The 17,323-nt window shown below is 38.5% G+C and overlaps 1 protein-coding gene across 1 annotated transcript in view; it reads right to left on the bottom strand.

Moving 5' to 3' along the window:
* Window positions 1-804: 804 nt before the first annotated feature.
* Window positions 805-17,323, bottom strand: part of LCP2 (lymphocyte cytosolic protein 2) — a 56,701-nt gene continuing 40,182 nt past the window's right edge. The window contains exons 8-21 of the mRNA XM_063292440.1: window positions 16,333-16,436; window positions 15,551-15,617; window positions 15,117-15,200; window positions 13,392-13,414; window positions 13,283-13,302; window positions 13,074-13,178; window positions 11,786-11,816; window positions 10,188-10,200; window positions 7,735-7,864; window positions 5,610-5,650; window positions 4,502-4,623; window positions 2,315-2,392; window positions 1,877-2,032; window positions 805-1,586 (exon numbers count right to left, since the gene is read on the bottom strand). Coding sequence (XP_063148510.1) covers window positions 1,464-1,586; window positions 1,877-2,032; window positions 2,315-2,392; window positions 4,502-4,623; window positions 5,610-5,650; window positions 7,735-7,864; window positions 10,188-10,200; window positions 11,786-11,816; window positions 13,074-13,178; window positions 13,283-13,302; window positions 13,392-13,414; window positions 15,117-15,200; window positions 15,551-15,617; window positions 16,333-16,436 — 1,097 coding nt within the window. The 3' untranslated portion in view covers window positions 805-1,463. The remainder of the gene's footprint in view (window positions 1,587-1,876; window positions 2,033-2,314; window positions 2,393-4,501; window positions 4,624-5,609; window positions 5,651-7,734; window positions 7,865-10,187; window positions 10,201-11,785; window positions 11,817-13,073; window positions 13,179-13,282; window positions 13,303-13,391; window positions 13,415-15,116; window positions 15,201-15,550; window positions 15,618-16,332; window positions 16,437-17,323) is intronic.

Below are 17,323 nucleotides of genomic sequence, written 5' to 3'. Positions count from 1 at the left end.
TAAAATCATATTTGTCACAAGGTTGGCATTAACCATGTTTAGTTTGAGAAAGCTTCAAACTTGGTTTATTCCATAGTTAATTTTAATGACATGTAATAATGGATTCTTATTTCATCCAGATAAATAAACTGGAGGTAAATGCTTCCAAACCCTAGACGCAAGGGGATCTTAGAGTCCAAGGTTTACTGTAATTTACTGTAATTTCCCATACTTTCCTAAAGTATGCTTTGGTGTGATGTTCAAATGTTCTTGTTATTTCTGGATAAAGTAAGAATAGAGGCATACCTCGTTTTATTGTGCTTTGCTTTACTGCACTTTGCAGATACTGTGTTTTTTTTTACAAACCTGCAATATCATCAAGGTATGCCTATATACAGCTTTACACTGCAACATGCAAATCAAAGATCCAACAACTCTATTATAATCAGGCTTTAAAATGTTAATATTCTGTTCCTATCCAAGAAGAATATAATGAATGGCTGTTGACCAAATAGTTTGTTGAAGTTACTAATTTTTTTTTCAAGAAATGTACCTCTTCCATCCACTCCATCATCTTTGCATTTAGTAAGATACATTAAGAAATGTCCTTATTAATAAGTTACATATATTGGTGTCATTTTAACTATTTTTTTAGTAGTATAAAATATAAGAATAGTTCTTCAATTTAAGTTGGCACCAAGATATAATTATGTTAATGACAAAAAAATACAATCCAGCCAAATTGCAATGGCAGTTTAATTGAAAATATATCTGCTAGTAGGTCAGACTGACAATTACCTAAAATTAGAGGTAACTTAGACTGAATGATTGATACAGAATTTAATTTACATTCCATGGTTCCAAGAACAATAACAATATTAATAGGGCTGTCATATGTATTATGAGAGTTCATAATCTACAATAGCTTCGTTCAAAAGATACAAATGATAGAAAACTGCAAAAGAAACAATTAGTTCTCTCATAAATGTTTAAGTGGGAAAATAACTACCAAAACAATTCCCTTGACTCTTGATGAGTCTGCAGCTAACCAGTGCCATCATATATGGAACACAATAAACAAATGTTTTCACTAAGAACAGACATTAGCATACACATTGTGCTTGATAATATCAGCAAATATCTGTTAAGCAACTCTTGAGTGATTCTGCTATTATAACCTTTATATGGAAAAGGTATATAGAACTACTGTTTATAAATGTCTATAAAAGAAGACGTCTTTGTCCTTGAAGAAAAATGTTCAGTTTACAACGTATATTTCAGTCAATGGATATCACATTTTTCAGTGGAAGTGTGTGCTTAATGATTCTCATACTGAAGGGAAAAAGAGACAACATAATAGTAACCTTCATGGTGTAACATGAAAATACAGATGAAAAATTATCTCAGTTCACCCAATACAAATCTGGGATATAGCCCGAAAAGACAAAGTGGAACTTGAGCTTGATCTTCATTCATTTTCTCTTCTAAAGCGTTCCAGCAGCATATGTTAACATGCATTGCTTCTTTGAACATCGATCTTTTCCATCTATCAATAGAAGGGGCATTCGTTTGAAGTAATCAACAATGTCAGCCACTGAAGTGAAGTCCTGTATGATTTAAAAAATACCTTTCAGTTATTCCCATGATAGAAAAAGTTCAAGCAACTTTATTTTGCCTTCTCTGTAATAATTTCATTTTATGGAATTACTCATTTGAGGACAGATAAGTGGATCTTTATTTAGTTACTATATTTTTCTAGATTTGATTCTGCTCAGATAATGTATACAGATTTTGTAGAACATTTGAGAAGCAATATGACTGTCTTAGAAAGTCTTATGTTTAATAAGCCTGCATAGTGGAAAGATTATGATGTTAGGAGAATGATACCACAGCATACCTCATTTCCTTTCAAGCTAGTTCCTAAGAAGTAGACTTGATCCTCTTGTTGATAGCGTATCTGGATATTATAAACTTTGTTGTGGTAAAGTACCATTAGAACAAACGGTTGCTCAACTGTTTTTTTGGAGCTGTCTCTTACTAAAAATGCACCATCCTAAAAAAGTAACATATTCAAATGTTTTTAAGAAAAAATGTCATCACAACAGCCATATTGATTCAATAAATAAACAAATAACTGAAACAGATTTAGTTGATTTTTTAAGTATTTAGCAATTTTCTTATATACCATATGTACCAGAGTTCCTCAACCTCAGCAGCTTAAGATGTGTGGACTTCAACTCCCAGAATGACCTGGCTACTATGAAATCGACAGATCTTAAAGTTGCTGAGGTTGAGAAATACTGATATGTACAGACAATAACATTTAAATCTTTACCCGGTTTATATTCCTAAGTGCAACTTCTGCATCTGAGCGGGTGATATCAGCAGCATACCACTTCTGATTTTGTTGACCCTGATGATCAGTTAGCCAAATGAAAAGAAAAATGGAAAAACATGTTTATTATCATAAAAATTCATGTGAAATTTTGAAAGGTATTTAGGAAAGTATACGGAACATTTAAAGATGTTTTGCTGACAAAGTATTCAACTGCTGGGGGAGTTGATTTTGCTGATGTTGCTGTATATATAAGATTAATGTAAATAAACAAATTATACTACATTCTCTTGAAATAATTGTTTTTTTATTCTTCATGGCTTTTTGATGCCATTCTAAAATATTTTGCACCTTGCATGCATTTAGTTTAATAATGCTTCTATGTAATTGTCTAAATTTTGTCTGAAGGCAGAATTGTGAAAGGTCCCCTATGCAAGCACCAAGTCATGTCTGACCCTTTGGGGCGACGCCGCTTTTGCGACATTTTCTTGGCAGACTATAGCGGGGTGGTTTGCCATTGCCTTCCCCAGTCGTCACCTTCCCCAGCAAGCTAGGTACTCATTTTACCGACCTCAGAAGGATGGAAGGCTGAGTCACCTGAGCCGGCTACCCAAGAGAGAATCCAGCTTCCGCTGGGATCAAACTCGGGTCGTGGGGAGAGTTTCGGTTGCAATACTTCTGCCCACCACTCTGTGCCACAGGAGGCTGAAGGCAGAATTACCAATTAGTAATTGGAGCTTTTCACCATACCCAGAGGCATTTTCTTTATCTCCCTTCCTCTCCCTGCTACATTTTTTCTTTGCTTAAGAGTCTATCTATAAAGAAGTTCTGCTGAACATAAAAACTAGCTATTTTCTTTGTAATATATAGTATAATTTGTACAATTTATAATACTACTGCCTTGTGAAGTGATATTATAGGGTTTTTAACAGCAAACAAAGATGTAAGCAGTGGAACAGCAGGAAAAATCTAAATTTAAAAAGGTGTAGTTTAACCCAAGGGGGGTCTTAGTTTAATCTGAATTTCAACTGTGCACTTTCTTGTGCAGCACAAACTTCTTTATCGCATCCCTAGCCCATGACAGGGTCATGTCATTCTTAACTAGGTTAGCTTTTTCCCCTTTTCTGACACTAGTGGCACCTTGGGGTTTTATAAAATCAGTTAGCTATGGACTGTTCCTCACTACTAAGTTAAAGTAGGGTTTCCCTCAACGTAAAGTCCAGTCGTGTCCGACTCTAGGGGGTGGTGCTCATCTCCGTTTCTAAGCCGTTAGAGCCGGCGTTGTCTGTAGACCCGTCCGTGGTCATGTGGCCGGCATGACGACACGGAATGCCGTTACCTTCCCACCGAAGTGGTACCTATTGATCTACTCACATTTGCATGTTTTCGAACTGCTAGGTGAGCAGGAGCTGGGACTAGCAACGGGAGCTCACCCCGTCGCGCGGATTCGAACCACCGACCTTCCGATTGGCAAGCTCAGCAGCGCAGCGGTTTAACCCGCAGCGCCACCGCGTCCCACTTGCTAAGTTAACGTATTACCCAATTATTTTGGATTGCTATAATTCTATACCGGCATAGAATTTGTTGTCCCTATTGCTGATTCTTATTGCCTCTATTTTAGTTCTCCACCAGATGGTGGTGTCCTTATTTCAGGTGTGCAGGGCATGTTAAGCAAAGTGATTAGTTAAATCTGATGGATTTGCTGCCATTTCCCTTTCTGGATTAAGCAGCTGGCAGTAAGCTATCCACCAGTCATGACAGTGAATGTGGGGATTGAGGTGGGCATGTGCCTTGGGGAGGGGACAGGTTTTGACATGTGGCTGAAATGGGGTACACCTGCAAGTCTGCTTCCCAACTCTGCAGGCCACAGCCATTCAGTGGGTTGGGGGAAGTGAAGAGTTTGAAAGATTTATTCATTTGTTTGTCATATTTCTCTACCACCCATCTTGCATACAGCGACTCTTCATTATTTAAATTAAAAAGATGTGGTCCCTTTTTAATTTAAATAATAAAAGTACACATCTTCCGGATGGTCTTTACTGTTGACTTCAACTTTCCATACCTGCCATCTTATCATGTTGATCAGATGGTCCTTTGATTTCACATGTATCAGCTAGGTCTGAGATTCTACTAAATAAATCACCTGCATGTTCCATTATTTTACTTTTCTTGATGATATCTGTATACCTTATGACATTGTTCCACTCCTTCATTATCAGCTTTAGGAAATTCTGCATTTGGTCTATTGGGAATTGGTAATGGTGGTCTGCCATCTCCTGGGAACTTGGAAAAGGTTCTGGAGAGATTACCTTCAGGAAGATTAAACATGTTTAGAAATTAAAGTTAGTCCACTGAACTGATATTGGGATATAGTTAAGGAACCTATTTCTAGGAAACCAGATGTACTTAATATTGATACAAAGATTCAGATTAATACTGTTTTGTTGTAGCTTAAATCCAGTATACAAACTGATTAAATATAGACTGTATCGCCCACAAACTTTCATAGGGGTAGAAAGGGTTCCACACAAACACATTGGTAGCATACTGGGGATGGGACAAATTCCAGAAATTTTCCATTTGTAAGATCCACCAGAGACATTCTCTTTCACTGTAATGTATATACAGGAGAAGTTATTCCTGTCTATCTGGTGTCAGCAGAGCAGAAACAGCAAAGATAAATAGATGGTATAACACTGATCTTCTGTGATAGATGATGTACTAATTGGCTATATGGTACATGGCACGCCATCTACTGATCTTTGCCTCCACTGGTAGATGCCACAGCCACCGTAGTTGCCATTTAGGGCAGGATAGTGAAAGGCAGCCTCCCTACCTTTTGCTATCCTGCCCTAAATAATGATTTACCACTCAGTACATAAGTAAAATGTCCACCCACACACTTTAAAGGGCCATCCTAATTGCTCATATATTTAATACCCACATTTATTGCCATGTAGCTATATATATCCCCATCATTTTGTAATTATATAACTAGTTCAAAACTAGAACAAAAGGCAATATATGAAGTTGTGTATGATCTGCAACTATAGGAAAGTATGGAGAAGAATAGTGAATGATGTTGGGTAAATTAGTTTTATGTTTATTTTTTGTCTTGCTATTTCTTATTCCTTTGCCGTGATGCACAGATCACTGATGCTTTATAAATCTGCATTAATGCAAATATGTTATGGTTGTCCAATGGAAAAGATTTAATGAGATATTAGGTTTCAGTATCTGCAGATTATCTCAAAATACAAGATCAACATTCATAAAGTATTTCTAAAATGCATACTTGGCAGAAGACGTGGTGGTAATGATACACTTGAGGAAATGCTGTAATAAAAACAAAGAATGATTAGGATATATAGATGAATTTTGATATCCTGTTAATCTCCAGCTATATAAACAGTAGTGTTATCAAGAAGTTCAGTCTTGCTGTCACTTTTTTTACAATCTTTACTAAATGTAAATCAGGGGTTACCTTTATTCCAATTCTTCATTCTAGAGTTCTTGCAAACAACTATTTTTAGCAATACTTTTATAAAAATACTGGAGGCTTAGAATCATCTAAAGCAAATTCTGATACTGATAGCACTTTGGGAGCTTTAGATGAAAAGGCACCTTGGAGACCTGGAACATTCCACTTATCAGATCTTATGGGATGAGCAGAAATAATTGGAGACAGGCGGTCCTGCAAATAACCTCACCTTGTGCTATGCAGAGCTTTGCAGGTAACAACCAGCACCTTGAAATGTACCCAGATATTTGCTGGGAGTACTGCGATTTACAAGCACACACTATCGTGTGCTGAAAACTGCCTATGTTATTGCATTTGAGCCAGTTGCAACTTCTTAGTGACCTTCAAGGGTATGTAGAGTACTTTGCAGTAATTCAGATGGGAGATGACCAAGGTGTGACAGTGAGCATGGCCTTCCAATCCACAAATGAGCTCAATTGGTGCACAAGATAGATTTGTGTAAAGGCTCTCCTGGCCACAACTGCCATTTGCTCTTCCAGCAGGAGATGAGAGTCCAAGAGGACCAAATAACACACCAGTTCCACATGGGGGAATGCTACCCAGTACAGAGCTAATGATGGAAGGTCCCCAGATCAGAAGAGCCTCAAAACCCACAGCCACTCAGTGTTGCTAGGGTTAAAACTAAAGTGTGTCCCTCCCTACAGCCCCCACAGCCTCTAGACACCAAGAAAGAATCTTAGTAGTATAATTTGGTTGGCCTGGGGCAGAGATGTATAATCAGGTATCATCAGCTTAATGATGATATCTAACTCCATGCCGATGAGCAAATTCATCCAGCAGCTTCAGGTTAAATAGGAGTGTGGAAAGAGTAGAGTCCTAAGGAACTGTGCAAAGCCAGGTATAGGACAAAGGCCTCTCCACTCTATCAACATTGACTGGAACCAATCCCAAAAGAAGGACGAAATCACCATAACATTGTGTCTCCACTCCCAACCCCCTGAGCCTGTTGAGAAAGATATCATGATTGATAATATCAAAAGCCACTGAAAGATCAGGAAGGGCCAGGATAAATGCACCACAACCATCCTAATCTCACCAGAGGTCATCCACAAGTGCAATCAATTCTGCCTCCATACTATATCTATAGATATGAAACCCAACTGAAGAGGGTCCAGATAATCTACTTCCTCCAGGGCTGTCTGAAGCTGTATCCTGACCACCTTCTCAATCAAGGATATAGCTACTATTTGCACACTGGTATTGTCTCAGAGTGAAAGTTTATCATGTGAATAAAGATTAAAATTATACTTCCACTGGACATCTTTCAAATGTGCCCTGAAGCCTTTAATACAAGAAGTATAGTAGATCTATGGCTAAAACAAGAACCAAACTCTTGCCTCAGTGACAAAGGGGTTACATAAATATTCCTATTGTGTCTACACGTTTGGGGGTGATGATCACTTACATTCCATAGGGAAACTGAAGCAAAAATAAAAGCTCAGTGATAAAAACTGAAAGACGACAGCATTTCTATAGCCCTCCTGCCCATCACCTATATAAGGCTGTATCTTACCTTCCTGGTCCTATTCTATCCTCCCTCCATGTTCTTTATAGAAATAAGGAAATAGTTGTTAGTCTCAGACCAATGCTAAAACATTTTTATTTGCTTGTTAGTTTTATAAGCATATATTAAATTATTATAAGCCTTATCTTTTTTCCTGTTGGATTTCCATTTCAGTAGACTATGCTTTTAGATTAAAAATCTTAAATGTATTTTTATGCAAGTTTCTTGTTTCAGATATCTTAATTATTAAAAGTATACTAGTCTATAGTACTAGCATCATTATTAAAAGAATCTTATTTATAGAGTTAAATGATGAATAATAAGTTGCAGCATAAATTAATTGCTTACAGTGAGTTGTCAGTTCATTCAACTAACCTTTCTGTGTATAGATCAGGCTTCGTCTTGGGTGGTAAAGGAACTGAATTGGACTGTGACTTAGTATTTCTGGAAGGGAAGGTATTAAAGGGCTGTGGTGATGGCTGTGGAACTGGCCTTTGGAGAATATCTACAGAGAAGAGGAAAATCAAACAACAGACAAAAAACATTTCACTAGCTGTGAAAAGGGCCAATTTCATGATAAGGATCATTAGGAAGGGGACCGAAAATAAAAATGCTAACACTGTCCTGCCCCTATCAAATCTACGATATATCTACATCTAGAATGGGTCTGATAGCCATCTTTGCTAATGAGAAGGGCCACGAAAATTATCTGAGGGCTCAAACACCTCTACAAGAAAAGGCTAGAATACGTGGGACTCTTTAGCTTGGAAAATAGGCAACTGAGAGGAGACATGAGGCAGGGATATAAAATCAAGCATGGCATAGAAAACATGGACAGGGAGAAGGTTTTCTCACTATCTCAAACCACTTGTCCAAGAGCCATCCAATACAGCTGATTCAAAGATTTAAAACACACAAAATGAAGCACTTCTTCACATCATGCACAATTAACTTGTGGAATTAATTACCATAGATATAATAATAGCCTTTAACTTGAGTGGCTTTAAAAGAAATTGGATAAATTCTTGGAGGACTGGTTTATCAAGAGTTATTGGTCTTGAAGATTCAAAATTAACCCTGATTTAGGGGCAGCATGCCTCCAAACAGAATTTGCAGGTGAGAGTGAGGAATGGTGAGAGTGAGGAATGTATCCATCTCCTGCTTTTGAGCACCCTAAAGGCATCAGGTTCACTACTGTGAAAAACAAAATGCTGAACTAAGTTGGGCTTTGTCCTGATTCAGCAGGATTCTTCTTACATTCTTATGCATTCACATGACCTGTATTATATGCTGTAGCAAAATAATTGTGCAAGGTCAACACATTAAGTCCTGTTGATGTTTGTGTGATGTTAGTGGATCATACTTTCTATATGAACATCTAAGACCTCTAATAAGTTGAGTGCTTGCTGCATGGCCACCACTGACTCCAAATTTGCTTCCTAATTCCATATCAAATATAGTTTGATAGAAGAGCAGCGGCATAATCTTGAAAGTGGTTAAATGCATATTGCTTAATCCCCGTGGAAGTTTCGTTCAACTTCTTCTCCAGAGCTCATTTTTTCTGGGATGTCTTTGGTCTCATTCCTTAGTATTAATTTTTAAGAGAAAGGAAGACTAAATAGGTTCAGTGGGTATGATGATAATGAAGTAAAAATAATACATTACATACTGTCAGGTTCCGTCTGAAATATAAAATAAATTAATATTAGTGTTGCCAGTTCTTTATTGATTAACTGCATGAGTTTCACTCAATATATCTGTCCTAACAGTCAGAAATCACGCTGAGACAAGGAGTAGGTCTCTAGTGTTTATTACTGCTACATTAAATGGAATCCTAACAAACTGAAGAAGCGTGGGAAAAACCCAGACAGATAAACCCCAAAAGTTAAGGCGGGTCTGATCTGTATCTCTTTGAATGGCTGCTTAATTCCTCAGTACTACGCATGCGTTTTCCCCCCTGGATAGAGGCCCCCTCCTGCTTGCCATCAGTACTCATGACAATATCAATGTATAACTTGTACAAAGGTTAAAGAAACCAAAATAAAATAAATATTTCAGCTAATGCAGGCACATAGAAGATAATGTCTTAACAGGCATTATCTTAGAAGAGGTAAGAAATATTTTAAGGTAGCCCTGCAATGTCTGTCTTCCTTCCTTCCTTCCTTCCTTCCTTCCTTCCTTCCTTCCTTCCTTCCTTCCTTCCTTCCTTCCTTCCTTCCTTCCTTCCTTCCTTCCTTCCTTCCTTCCTTCCTTCCTTCCTTCCTTCCTTCCTTCCTTCCTTCCTTCCTTCCTTCCTTCCTTCCTTCCTTCCTTCCTTCCTTCCTTCCTTCCTTCTCATAACAACCTACAATTTGCCTGATTTGGGCAAACCTATTCAATAAATCATCACATCTGTAATTATTTTATATAGTTTAATTAAGTATAGCTTTAGATCCAATTAAGTTTTGCTAAAGGTGATTCTTGAAATGTTTTATTTAAGGACTGGGGAAGAATGGATATCTAAAGTCAGCCTTCCTCTTTCTCAAATTCTTCTGGCAGCAAATTGATTGGGGTCCTTATTGCTTTCAAAAGGTAATTGTGGAGAATGAACAAACATAATAACCCAAAATTATTCTGCCTAGAAACTATTTCTGTAGCAGTATAAGGGAGGATACTTCCACAAAGACACCAGCTTTGCCCCAATGCCCTCTGAAGCATCTTTGCACTACTTTGTGAAGGTTCTCCTGTTGCCCACCTTGTTGCCTTCCATTGTCCCATTGAACTAATCATCACTCCCTCCAACTAGCCCAGGTAGAACCATGAAAAATGGCAGCCAGACAACCATCTACTCCCATTCTCACTCTTCCCTAATTGCATTTGCTTATTGTGGTAAGGAAAAAAAGGATACAGGTGGCTCCTGTCACCCTCAGAGGGTTCAAGAACTTGGGAGAAAATCACCAAGGCACCATGGAGCCTTGGCTGCAGAGAAGAGGGGCAATGTTGAGAAGCATGAAGATGGGAGTTACTGCCAATTGGAAAGCATTTGCCTTCAAGCCCCCAAAGAAACACCACAAAGCTGTCTTTATGGGACTTCCTTTTGTAGAGAGCCAGGGAGAGGGCCTTGATACAAATAGTCTTCAGAAGCTGTTAATTAAACAAGGAGGACAGAAGTGTTCCTTATATCCTGGGAAGAGAGTTAGTATTAAGAAGAGACTCAGGATAATTCCTCTGTGACTCACTGGGATAGATGAGGGAGAGAGGAGAAGCACACTCAGACTTCATGTGTCTGTTACTACAGTCTATCTCAATAAAGAGAGCCAGTTTGGTATAGTGGTTAAGGCACCAGGCTACCAACCGAGAGAGTGTGAGTTCTAGTCCCGCCTTAGGCACAAAGCCAACTAGGTGACTTGGGCCAGTCACTCTCTCCAAGCCCTAGGAAGGAGGCAAGGGCAAACCACTTCTGAAAAACCTTGCCAAGAAAACTGCAGGGACTAGTCCAGGCAGTCTCCGAGAATCAGACACGATTAAAGGGATTTTTTTAAAAAAAAATCTCAATAAAGTATAGCTATAGTCTTCCTGTGGAATTGATTTCCTGATCTGGTCTACCTCAAAGGGCTGACCCTCCTGCCTCTGCTTGCAGCTACATAGGCAATTTTGTTAATGTTTCCTACTACAGATTAAGGTTGCTATGGTAACTAATCATTTTGGCCAGGTGAAGAGGTTGAATTTAATTGTCTCCTTTTCAGTGTTAAATGGTTGCATCACCTGGGGGGAAGGAACTTCCTTGGACTTCTTTCTGTTTCTGTTTTCCTTTCTGTGCAGACATGTAGAGAGTCAAGCTGCTCTCACTGAGAGCCCAAGACTTTTAAATATGTTTTGCTTTCGTTTTGCTTTCTGTAAATAAATTATTTTTATAGAAATGCCTGGTGTGTGTGACTTTTCTGATCTCTCCTGGGCCAAAGGCTTTCCCAGCAATCTGCCAACAAATTTCCCCATTGCTGGGGGGACAAGAGAGGTAATGGTGCCAATCTCAGGTCAGTACAGGCCTTGCATGAGGAAGGGGCCTAATTTTTACCAGCTCAGCCAGAACATTTCTACCACCTTCCAAGGTAGCAGGGCACTTTCTTCTACTCTATACTGTACTGTTGGCAGCATAATTTTGGGAAGCTATGTTTTAAAATCTTCACAATTTGGGTAGGAAGCATGTATCTTACTGTAAAAGAAACCAGACTGTTAAAGGCACTGCTACTAATTTATCACTTAAGTTAAGCATATTTGAATCCAGTTTATTAAGGAAGCAAATAGATCCTGGAAACTAGTCCAAGGATTAGTGAGATTCCAATTGGAAACTGTAAAACAGGTCAAATATTAAATTTTGTTCTGTTAAATTGAGAACAGACTACAAGTGACATTTTCAAAGAGAGAGATTATATATAGATATACTTACTTCTGTCTGTCTTTCAGGCATCTGATTGCTCCTAGAAAACAAGTAAAATTAATAGTACATTCTGCAAGTACTATTTAATAAAACTGTTGATCTATTTAAGAAATAAAATAAAAAATAAATCTCAACCAATGGAATTGCATTATTGGTAATCAAAATGGCATTTACTTTGTTCTAAATAATGAAAAGTCATTTTGGGCAAAAGAGGAAGGTAGCTGCATTGCTCTTCCCTGATGAACCTAAACAGGAGAGCTGAAGTACAAAACCTCTGTTTATGCAACTTGCTCAGCCAAAATCAACCAAAGCAATTATGGTTTAATATACAGTATGACTTGGACCTTGTGGTTTGCAAACCGTGCTCTATAGCTTAGTGATGGTTCATTAAGTAGAGTATGGTGAAGCAAACCATGCTTTAATATGTTATGCAGACTCAACCTTTGCCTACATATCAGTGTCTATACAATTAGCCTATCCAGCACTGCAAATTAACTTTTCAATATATACCAGAGGAAGTCCTATACATTCTTCCTCTTGCCAAGTAAATTGCAGAGAAATCTAAAGATTAGTGCAGTTTAGTGGGTAAGTGAAGCCAAATTCTTTAAATGTGGGCAAGGGGATTTAAAGAGGGGCACTGATTGCAAAGACCTGCCACTGAACTTTCCCCTGCCTCTGCTCTTCTCTAAACCACCTACCCGGACTCATTTTAATCCTAGTAGTGGTTATAACTTATTTCAAAAAAGGAGAAATAAGGGCTTAGAAGGCAGGACAGGTAGTCCTCACTTAGCAACTGAGACTGTTCACAGTTACATTAATGAAAAAGTAACTTTGTGACCAATCCTTGCATTTACTTCAAGAAAGCCGAAGTAAGATCATAAGCACAGTCAGAGTTTCACTTAGTGACTGCCTCCTTTGATGACTGAGTTGCTGGTCCCAATTGTGATCACTAAACAAGGACTACCTGTATTACAGGGCAGTCCTGACAGATGAGGGAAAACAGCTAAGGAATTTTCATGAGAAGCATTTATAACCCCTTCTTTAGCTTAGCACTATGAATACTAACACAACAAGTGGGCTACTGACAATACCTATTTGCATTTCAGTTATGTGACATTCTGGTATATTTGTGTTAGAGCTTAAAAATGGTTTTCAGAGCCCTTTCAATAAAACACTAAAGGGCACTTTGCTAACAAGCCCATAGAATTGCTTTCAAGAGATGTATCCCATCTCTTGACATTGTGTAGCACCTATCTAGGCTAATGCTGAATTATTTAAGTTTTACAGATGTAGTTACTTTGTGGGTGGCAGCACTCTTCTAGAGGAAGGACTGTTTTTTTCATGTCTCTCAGTTGGTGGCAGAGGAGGCTTCTGTATCTTCGCTAAGTCTTCTGCCAGAGATCTAAAAAGAGAAAGAGAATAGCATTTGAAGGCGAATTTCTTCATACTGTGTCAGACTCTTGGCCTAATTCTGATGGTTTATATTACAGAAAATTAAACATTTACCTGAGCTTTGGTGTCAGAGCCTGGAAAGAAGGAAAGACAAGGATAAATAAAAACACTGAAAAATAAACTAAAATATTGTAGGAGTTACTAGAATAAAGCCATATCTTACCATTTCAGGAAAAGCTCGTTTGCCTTGATTAAACAGCAACAACAAAAAAAGAATGAAAAGAGGGAAGAACAGTTAGTTACCCATCACTGGACTGAGAAATCTAGACAGGGCTGCTAAGGTTGCATTGACTTTAAGAGAAAGTCATGATTGAAAGTCGAAGCATATAACATACTATTGTGAAGAAAACAAAAATGTAATAATGCCTTTCTCTCTTATAGAACGTGTTAAAGTATTCATGTTTTACTTGGCTGTAGAGTTCTCCCATGTTGCTGTATAGACAAAACTTCAATAGTGCATCCCTAACTGGGCCTTAAAAGAAGAGTCCGCTAAAGAAATTCTTGTTGTGAGCAGCAGTTGCATGGTGGAATCACTTTTCAGACCTCTGTGCTTGATACATGAGGACTTAGAATCAGGATAGCTCAGGGACACAGTGTTGAGGATGTGACCATCAATGTACAGGTAGTCCTCGCTTAACAACCATTCATTTAGTGATGGTTCAGACTTACGACAGTGCTAGAAAAAATGACTTATGACCAGTCCTCACGCTTATGACCATCACCATGTCCCCACAGTCACATGATCACAATTTGGGTGCTTGGCAACAGGTTTGCATTTATGACCATTGCAGTGTCACATGGTCATGTGATCACCATTTTCGACCTTCCCGGATGGCTGCTGGCACGCAAAATCAATGGAGAACCACATGATTCACTTAATGACCACATGGTCTGCTTGACGCCTGAGGTGATTGGCTTAACGACTGCCGCAAAAAGGTCATAAAATCGGGTTGGATTTACTTAATGACCGCTTCACTTAGCAACCAAAATCTCAGTCTCAATTATGGTAGTTAAACAAGGACTACCTGTACTCTGCTGTTGCTGCAACCCATGTCTGCCCTTTTCACATTTGGTTTTATGTGAATGGGGCTGTCTCCCTGTACAATAACCCTGTAGAAATGCTTTTCATATCATAATCAAACTGATGACAATATAGGAGTAAATAAATCTGTAATTTGGCCAGTCTGAGGCCAAGAACATTGTCTTAGCACTGTTTGTTTCCTTTTTCCTAGATGTACAGGGTATATGATGGAATATTCTCCAGAAGGACAGCAAGAACATTTCAAAGTCATGCTCTCAAATCTGCACTAATCTGGATTCATTTCTAAATGTAAGAGATTGAAGTTAGAAATGCTGTCTTTCTAGAATGCCAAAAGAAATTAAAGTGCCCTTTGAGAAACTGCTTTAATGTTAAAGTCCATTAACTGTGCTGCCTTAAGCATGGTGTGTTGCTTGTTCTTTTATTTGATAGATCAATCAACTAGCCTCTTTAGGGGAGCTCTCAGTTCCTTGTTGAAAACAAAATTATGGAGTCCCATTTAAAATGTTCTTGCAAAAAAATAATAACACTTTTTATCCTCAGCTTTATACTTCCACTCTAAATTTATTTTCTGACCTTTGTCCAATTTTTCTGTGGTTTGAAACACTACAAACTTCTGCTATTTCTAACCATCTTCCTGTAGACTCATCAGAATTATACGTTGGTTGAAAAACCTCTTGCTATTGCTTGTCCACTGTGTTCTTCTGAAGCTGTACTTTTCATCTCATCACTGTCTGTTTTGTAATAGCCTGCAACATGTATTTGCCCCCTCTTTTTTCAGGCAATTAACAAATCTGACCCTGAACAAAGCCCACAGTTAAAAAGTGATGGTCATGAATACATGCTAACCAGGTCCAAGGCTTTCTCTCTCAAAGGGAGGCCCAGGTCGATCCAGTGGTGGCTTTTTGCTTCTGTCGACAAAAGGGGCTGGAGCTGGAGTGAAACCAAAACAGATATTGACTCAGATACTGTGTTAGTATCACCATACATCCCTCCCACAACGCAGTCATCTTACTCATTTTTAAAATTCTAAAAACTTTCATTCAAAGATTGGTTAAACAAAGATTAGCTTTAACTGCCTGGATGTAACAGCACAATTTGGGGTGCTACTGATACCCACTTTTTTTTTTACTCTTTTATCAAAAACCCTTTACCAAATAAAGTCATTTAAAAAAATCAACATGCATTCAAATTCAGATTGTGGAAAGGTTGGGAAGGCAGAGGAATGTTTTACGTTTTGAATAGTGGAAATATATTACATGCAAGACAGTAAGCACACTTACGTTTAAAGAGATTTGCACTTTTGTCTCTGTAATTCTCATTATTGCTTGAAGGAGAATTGGAGGGTGTCTGCCAAAATAACACATGAATAGTAAAATAATAAAATGGAGTGCATTTAACAGTACAGTACTTAACTTGATTTTAATTTGCTGAAATTATTTTAGGACATTCCAGAGGTGCCAACAAGGTAGTAGAATGAACAAGTAATATAGGTCTGTCCCTTCTACCTCCCATAAATACCTTTTATGTCTGGATGTATACTGAAGTAGAGTAAGAGGTAAAGAAAAAGTCTCCTTCAAGTCAAGCTTGAATCCTGGTGACTTCCTAGACATGCTTATTTAGGGGTTTTGGCAATAACATATAAATAAATTGCCTTTGCCTTCTTACACACTGTTCCATTTTGTTTCTACCTCCGAGTCTAGATTATGGCCCTGCTGGTGACTAACCCTGCTTTGTTTTTCAAGCTCAGCCAAGGTTGGGTGTGGGTGTGATGCTGCTATCTATTTGAGTGCAATGCCTCTAAATTTATTTATGCTTTAGAATCCTTATACTGAAGGAGGCTTCTTCAATTCTGAGATGCAGAGTATGACCTGACAACACTCTGCAGAGAACAAAGCAAAGAACTCAAGACTGTTTGAATAAGTTATGCCTGGAAGATTATACAGAAATGCATACATGGCTATAGAGCAGTTCCTCATGAAACAGAAGTAGGTAGCTATGTTTCTAATCCTTCAGACAAATAAATATGAAAATAAACTATTTGAACTTCAAAGACACATACCACGTGGCCTCTGCTTCGAGATGCTCCTGGTACAGGGCTGGGGCCAGGCCTCTGTGGTGGAACAGGAGGCTGAAGAGATGTTTTACCTCTCTCTGTTGCAGGTCTATCTAATGAAAGCAAGCACATTTACAAAACACGCCCAGCCCTTTTTGTTGTGTGAGCTATCTATCTATTTGTTGGTTGGTTTGTTCAACATATTTCTGTGTTGCCACAATCAAAACAGCTGATGGCAGCTTCCATAGGGGGAAAAAATATATATATAAAAGAGAGAGAGAGAGAGTTTGGTCTAGTGGTTAAGGCGATGGGCTAGAAACCCGGAGAATGAAAGTCCTAGTCCCGCCTCAGGCATGAAAGCTGGCTGGGTGACCTTGGGCCAGTCCTTCTCTCTCAGCCCAACTCACCTCACAGGGTTGCTGTTGTGGGGAAACTAGGAGGAGGAAGGAGTATTAGGTATGTTCACCGCTTTGAGTTATTTATATAAAAAAATAAAATAAAGACAGGATAAAAATTTTAAAAAAAATTAAAAGAAGACATCCAATGTAAAAATAAAAGCACCACAGCACCACAATTCTAAGATAAAAATAAAAACACCACAACACCACAATATAAAGAAGATAGAATAAAAGGTGGCAACATCAAAATAAACCAGGGGAAGGCTCTCCAAAACAGCATGATCTTTAAGAACTTCCGAAAGACCGGCCATGAAGAACCTGACCTGGCCTTCTCATGGAGAAGTCAGCACTGAAAACAGAAAAGCAGTGCCTGAAACTTCCAAAATACGGGGTTTGCACCAGCTTCTTCCTGTTAAATCTAATCAATCAGGCCAAAATTGGCTGGAGAAGGAGGTTATGTAGGTATCTGGGTGTCAAGCCATGGAGGGCTTTAAAGATCACACCAGAACCTTAACCTGGACCCAAAAGCCAAATGGCAACCAATGCAGGGTCCTCAAAACTGGTTTATGTGCTCCCAATGTTGAGAGCCCCAAACTATGCAG

Source organism: Candoia aspera, chromosome 2, assembly GCF_035149785.1.
Source record: "Candoia aspera isolate rCanAsp1 chromosome 2, rCanAsp1.hap2, whole genome shotgun sequence".
Taxonomy (NCBI): Eukaryota; Metazoa; Chordata; class Lepidosauria; order Squamata; family Boidae; genus Candoia; species Candoia aspera.
Note: the sequence above shows the minus strand (reverse complement) of the source record. Positions and strands in the feature narration are given on the sequence as shown.